Source organism: Papaver somniferum, unplaced genomic scaffold (assembly GCF_003573695.1).
Source record: "Papaver somniferum cultivar HN1 unplaced genomic scaffold, ASM357369v1 unplaced-scaffold_7, whole genome shotgun sequence".
NCBI classification, from domain to species: domain Eukaryota; kingdom Viridiplantae; phylum Streptophyta; class Magnoliopsida; order Ranunculales; family Papaveraceae; genus Papaver; species Papaver somniferum.
Genome location: NW_020649859.1, coordinates 449,867 through 456,276, shown reverse-complemented (window position 1 = coordinate 456,276; position 6,410 = coordinate 449,867). Strand labels below are relative to the sequence as shown.

The 6,410-nt window shown below is 36.5% G+C and overlaps 1 protein-coding gene across 1 annotated transcript; it reads right to left on the bottom strand.

The window, feature by feature from the left end:
• Positions 1–2,015: 2,015 nt before the first annotated feature.
• LOC113343856 (polyamine oxidase-like) lies at positions 2,016–4,849 on the bottom strand. The gene is made up of 9 exons (XM_026587967.1): positions 4,680–4,849; positions 4,030–4,279; positions 3,783–3,929; positions 3,433–3,679; positions 3,182–3,325; positions 2,869–3,018; positions 2,515–2,769; positions 2,331–2,412; positions 2,016–2,232 (listed from the first exon to the last, which is right to left on the bottom strand). The coding sequence occupies exons 1-9, from the start codon at positions 4,810–4,812 to the stop codon at positions 2,105–2,107; spliced, it is 1,536 nt and encodes a 511-aa protein (XP_026443752.1). The 5' UTR covers positions 4,813–4,849; the 3' UTR covers positions 2,016–2,104.
• Between the last annotated feature and the right edge of the window lie 1,561 nt (positions 4,850–6,410).

The window sequence follows — 6,410 nt, the reverse complement described above, 5'->3', positions numbered from 1 at the left end:
TTCAACTTCACACTAGGACGTGCTATCTCCGCATCTAAATATTTGGAAAAATGCTCACCACATGGCCATGATTTTGGTGTTTTGGCCTTCACAACTCTAGCTGATTTGGAGAAGACACATGCGTATTTTTGAAGAGGTTGAAAAATTTCCTAGCTAGCCAGGATGTAAACCATAAAGTTGGCGTCTCTCTTTCATAAGATACGAATTAGGATTCAGAAAGGTGTTGGTGCTCAGCTTGTCGCTAGGCTACTAATAAACTTATTGTGAATATTTATCTTTTGATTTCTAATAAATGCCCGCAGTGGCGATCGTAATAATAATACTATTTGGTACCCCCAGATTTTACTACTTTGGGTTAACTTGGTATTGAAACTATCGAGTTCTTGAAAAGGTTGAAGATCTCCATAGACAGTCATGATGTACATATAAATATTGGTAATTTTCCTTTCAATCATAATATGTTTAGTTATTAAAAAAGGTGTTGGAGTCCAACTTGTTGCTAGGCTTCCCACGAGTTTCTTATAAAAGTATTTTATTTTTCTCTTAATAGATGTCTTTTTATAATAATAACAACAAAAACATAAAATAAAAATGAAACAATAATAATAAAAAACGGGTAGCTAGTTCAGCTGGTCATCCCCGTAAAAGTTGATGCTTCCTAGGAGGTCTCAGGTTCCAGTCCTCGATGGCGCAATATTGCAGAATTTGACATGGAAGGTAGAGTTAGTTTATTCCCTTCATGACATAATCTTAGCCCCTATCTACTTCGAGTCCTTTATTTTTAAAATAATTATATCAAAATCATTTATCAATTTATAATTATTTATAATCATAAATAGATAATCATAAATTTTACCAAACCGTAAGTCAGAAACATTCGCTGTCCTTCCCACACCGACACATTTTCATCTTGGAATAATAGGTGCTGTTTATCTTTCGGGTTGCGCTCTTTCTTCTCGATAACATGTAAATTGTCACTAATATTTATTGAAAAATTCATTTTTCTTGATAAACATAAATTCGACAAAGCAAGAAACTGGGTATAGTGAAATTCGTTACCTCTCTCATTCCTGTTATGAGCAACAGGGTTAGAGTTCGATTCTGGTTCAGATGGGTGGTTCAGCGCCGCACTCACGCCTATCGGTCGGCTACGGGATCAACTGCATTAATCCAAAAAAACAAAAAGAAAATTATACCAAAAACTGTGTGTTCCCAAATATTTTGACACCAACTCATTATACTTCCAAACCCTAAAAGAAGTTTCTGGAAAATCCCACGTTACTTCACAGACAAGTCTACACAACCATATATATATATACAGAGAAGCAAAACCTAAAAGCTACAGTATCGAACCTTAAAATTCATGTAGAGAACGATTTGCTTGTTTTGCTGCAGGTTCTTCCCATCTTAATTACTAGGAGGAGAAGATTAATCATCGAGATTGTTTCGATGTAGATAGATCAAGTTGATTTTTGCCCAAACAACTGGCGCCTACTAATGGAAAAACCATGCTGAGAGGCATCGAGATTTATTCTTGTCCCCTTAGTCGGCGCCAATGTTTGGTCAAAAATAGATTTGACCTCAAACACACACTTTGATGATGACAGTGATGATGTTCATATGTTGTTCAGCTTTCACTGGAGTTTTGAGAGTTGAAAGGCATACCTTTTAGGGTTTGCGTCCCTAATGTTGTTTGTGTTTTTAGGATAAACTTCAATTCTGGGAGAATTTTCACCCGTAGTGGCTTAGTGATCATCGAGTAATCCTGAAATTTCTAGAACTTTTTTCTAGGAATTTGGAAGTAGGTCGTCGATAATCGGCAGAAATTTTCAGCTGTTAAGCGGCAGTTGGCTGATATTTAGTGCCAAAATATTAAGCTACGCACGCTCAGCTATTTGGGCACAAGCTCGAAATATAAATAAAATTTGCACACATAAAAACAAAGATAATATTGTACAAAAAAAAATATGCTCCATACAATACGACATACTGATTGCACATTATTGGGTGAAAATTAAGAGTCTCGTTTCGCGCATGAAGCACTAGAGGTTCAGGCTGTTCCCTCGAGAAATGTAAATGCATAATGGAAACATATATTGCACATTTAATAAGTTGCGACCATTATCTGTTCTTCTCGTACTGGCACATTTTCATCTTGGAATAACTGATCATCTTTGGGGTTGCACACTTTCTTCTTGACACAGTTGATTAAACTGTTTGCAGAATCAATGCCTGGTAGGATCATGAGTCAGGCGGAAACGGAAGGTATAAGTAAAGTTTTACACATCATGATATCAAACTGTAAAAACCATATGAGGGAAAACACGTACCCGCAAGGTATGCACCATGAACATAGCCAGAATATTTCTCGCTTGTATGTTCTCCGGTAAAATAAACTCTATCGACGGGGGACTAAAGTTTTGTGTGATCAGAGATTATACACATTAGTTTATCATCAACCATATAGCAAGCAATTTTTTTTTGGGAAAAAGGTTAAGCATATATCTGAATTACCTTAATCTGATTGAACCTGTGGCGAGTAAGTCCAACAGGCCAGTTGGAGAAACATCCTTTATAGAACCTGTCAGACCACCATTTTGGAACCAGAATATCCGTGGCCTCCGGAATGTCATCCCCAAACATGTTCCTCAGAACTTCCATGATTTCTGCTTTCGTCTTTGAATCGGGTTGTTGCTCAATTCTCCTTGATTCATCGTCTGTTAATGTAACTAGAAGCAGGTTGGCTCCAGGGTATTCATTCTCTAGTTGCTGCCCTCCATAGAAATGTAGCACATTATATTGAGCAGAAATAACTTGCTAGATTGAGTTAAATTTGTTTTCCAAATCAAATAGTTAAGGTCTGCTTACCTGCCAATTAGTGTAGTAGCCACGTCTCTCATGTGCATAAACAAAAAACTCAGTGCCGTTACCAGTTGGCCAAAATTTGCAAGGAAATTTGATGAAAATTTTGGTGTAAACAGACAAATCAAACTGATCTATGGCAAGTAATTTCCAGTCCTGCTCCCATGAACATGAATTAAGTACCGTGTTAATTGACAAGTGAAGAATGTACATTTCACAGAGTGCATCTAATTCTAGTTGATCGACACAGCTTTAATTCATGTCTATGTGCAGTATGCGACAAAATGTTATATTAGCTTTTAGGAGGATAATCATGTACCGGGAGGGGAGGGACAAAGGAAATGAGATCAGTTTGCAGCACACCGATACTAGTAGAAACCATCACATACTCAGCTTTGTAAACACCGCCATCCTCCGTCTTGACGGTAACTCCTTTGCCTGAGTAGTGTATCTCTGTCACAGCCTGTTACGGAATATAACCCAGTGTATTAATTTAAGAGGCAACAATATAGAGCGTCGATGAGCATGCACATTTCCAAAAGGTCCATAATTAGTACCCAAAATATTCACCTTGTTTAACATAAGCCGGGGATCATTAATCTCGCCGGCCTTGTTAGTGGTAAGAAACTGCTTAGCAACATAATGAACAACACTCTCGTATCCTCTAGAATCCGCAACAAAGTAAATGTCATTGCCGAAGTCTACAAATGTTGGCAACGGCGCTGTGTTCCGCAAACTTGTCAGCCGTGGAGGCTCGCCTTGCTGGGAATCATACCTAAAGTACTCAAGCGCCTTTTCGATTGGTGTTGATGGAACCCTACATAAAATAAGATTGAAACCTTTGAATTCAATACGATGTAAAATACAATAATTAGTTCTATATTGCACCATGAATCAAGGTATTTAGTAAAAGTGCTTACTTGTGTCTAAGACGTTCAGCTGTCAAGATTGAGATATCTTCCACTCCGTTCCTTAATAAAGAAACCGATACATTTGCACTGAAGTTAAAGAATTCTTCTGCTGAGTCGACTACCTTCTGCGCTTCCGGTTCATTATAAAGACCACCACTAAAAGCATAATTTGAAAAATCAATGTAAGAAGCCACTATAACCGATTGAAAATAGTTCGGTTAGCCAGGAGATAGACTCTCATACTTGAGGTTAATACCTTTGTTTGTAAACATTTGCCGCAATGTTGCCGAGCTCAGAACGGTAGGACTTGAGACCAATTTCGTTGGCCATAGTCCATATAGGATTAACTTCTTGTCCGTTAACGCCTTCAACCCAATTAGCACCCATTTCTACAAATACACCTGAAAAATTCGTTTTCTTAATGCGACCACCGATTCTATACGTTCCTTCTAATATCAGAATATCCTTTATTCCTGCATCTGATAACGTCTTTGCAGCCGATATACCTGAAAATTTTCGTAATGTTGGTTCATGAATAAATCATCAGCCAAACTTTTACCCACAAGATTTCACAACTTTTGAAGATTAAAAACTCAGATGATAAAGAATTTTGGCTCAATAATAAATTTTCGGAAGAAATAATTTCTATTAAGGGGGTGTCGATAAGTATCGTCAGCATCGCATGTAACCCATATTTTAACGAAAATAAAATGCATAACCTGCGAGCATACATCCATCAGAAAACGATTTTTCTTAAACATTGTACATTTAGTGAAAGTATTGCTTTTTGAAGAACGAAATAAATAAATTGACCACTGAAGTACTCGAGAGTATATTGTTTAACGATGGTGATTGTTTTAACAAGGACTATATTGAAAACCTCCTAGTGGTGATCGATTTACTGACTAGACATGCCAGCCCCTATCACAATGGCAGTCGGAGAAAGCTCTCTGCTGGCCATGGATTCCAGTGGATTGAGACTGATTGTTATGAAAATCAGAAGAACTGATATCAATGCTTTCATCTCCATGGCTGCCATATGGTAATATCTCTTTCTTCACCTACTCTAGTGCACTACAAACTTATTTATTGGTTTGGCTTGAATTTGAGATGCTCCATCTCATTTATGTCCTTCTGCTTCTTTTGGTAAGCTAGCTAATTGATGATTATGTAGTAATAATGTAGCGTATCTTTACCATTTAAGAGTTAATCTACCCACCTACTTCCGCACCTACTTAACCAAAATGCAAATACGTGGACAATGAATTTTGTACGTATAATCGTCTTACTATCATGTTTGGATACACATTTAAAAATAAAAAACCAAAAAGTTTGGGTATACATTTTCATAAAAGTTCTAAAAGTAAAAAAAAATCAATTTTTTATGAAGCAAAATATTTTTACGTATGACTTCTGATTCTGATTTCCACTTCTAGAAAAACAGAAGCACTTACGCGCTATAGATCTACTACTTTACTTTTGTGCTGATAATTAACATAATTCGCAGCCGCAGCTACTTTGGATCAAGCATTAGGGAGGGGTATTTTCTTGGCTTTAGCTAGATTGCAGCTAAAAATCAATATAAGGGCAACTTAGTCACTCCAATGACCCTAGCGCATATCGTATCCCACTAGTCAAGATAAAAATAACTCAAGAAGCCTGTTTTGGAGCATATAACTATAAGAGACGTTTGTTTTTTACAAGTTAATAACCATATCCCATGAATGATGATAGGGGGTGTCTAAGGGGTGGTAATGAATAAAAGTTTCCTTCTATAAAGTTAAAACTCAACCTAATCTTTCCTGGATAAGAAGAAATCGAATAAGAAGAATAAGGAGTTGATATTGTTAAATCCTGATTAAATCAAGTAAGTAGGATAGCAAGAACCAAATCCTAATTGCCCGACATCCCATCTTGTCTTTATAAATATTTTAACACCCATTTTTTCTTCTTCTTGTGTTTGATTAATTAGGATTGAATCTATGAAATTTAGTGTTTTTTTTATTTTTTTTGTGTTTGTGTGTGTGGTTGTAGTGTCATATTCGGCTGATAACTATACTCAAAGCTCAAGTCGAATCATCCAAAGTTGATGTTATTCTTGGCAACGAAGAAAAAAGGAAAGTTCGGTTGATAACTTGTCTATCGAACCTATCCAGGTATGTGCAAGTTCAGATGATAACTTGTAAGTCCAACCTTGATATGTTTTCAAAAAACCTAGGTTTGCCTAACAAGTTATCAGCCGAACCTTCGGGTATTATTCATATACGAAGAACATTCAAGATTCGGATGATACTTGTCAGGCGAACCTAGACATGTTTTATAAAATTTAGGTTCGTTGACACGTTATCAGCCGAGCCTAGGTCTTTGCTCAAAAAATCTCATTTCGACTCTCGTTTGATTAGCCGAACTGTTTATCTAGTTAGCTGATCAAGATTGCAAAAATCCAACTTTTTGACGAATGCAACCAACATTAAGACCTCAGGTTCCATTATGAGGTGCATTACAAGTTGAAGATTCAGTTTTCTTCAATTTGCCAGTTATATCACAATAATCTAATAAAAAAAAGTCATTTCTCACTTCTTCTTGTTCCTTTTCTTCAATAAACTCTCTCTCGCTTAGAAAATCTTATTTCTCTTT

Bases quoted from the DNA above. Each gene is read 5' to 3' on its own strand.
- LOC113343856 (XM_026587967.1), bottom strand. From the start codon at position 4,812: ATGGCAGCCATGGAGATGAAAGCATTGATATCAGTTCTTCTGATTTTC. The intron at 4,280-4,679 runs GTCAGTAAATCG...GAAAATTTTCAG, and splicing joins GATAGGGGCTGGCATGTCTA to GTATATCGGCTGCAAAGACG. The intron at 3,930-4,029 runs GTATTAACCTCA...TTATGCTTTTAG, and splicing joins GCAAATGTTTACAAACAAAG to TGGTGGTCTTTATAATGAAC.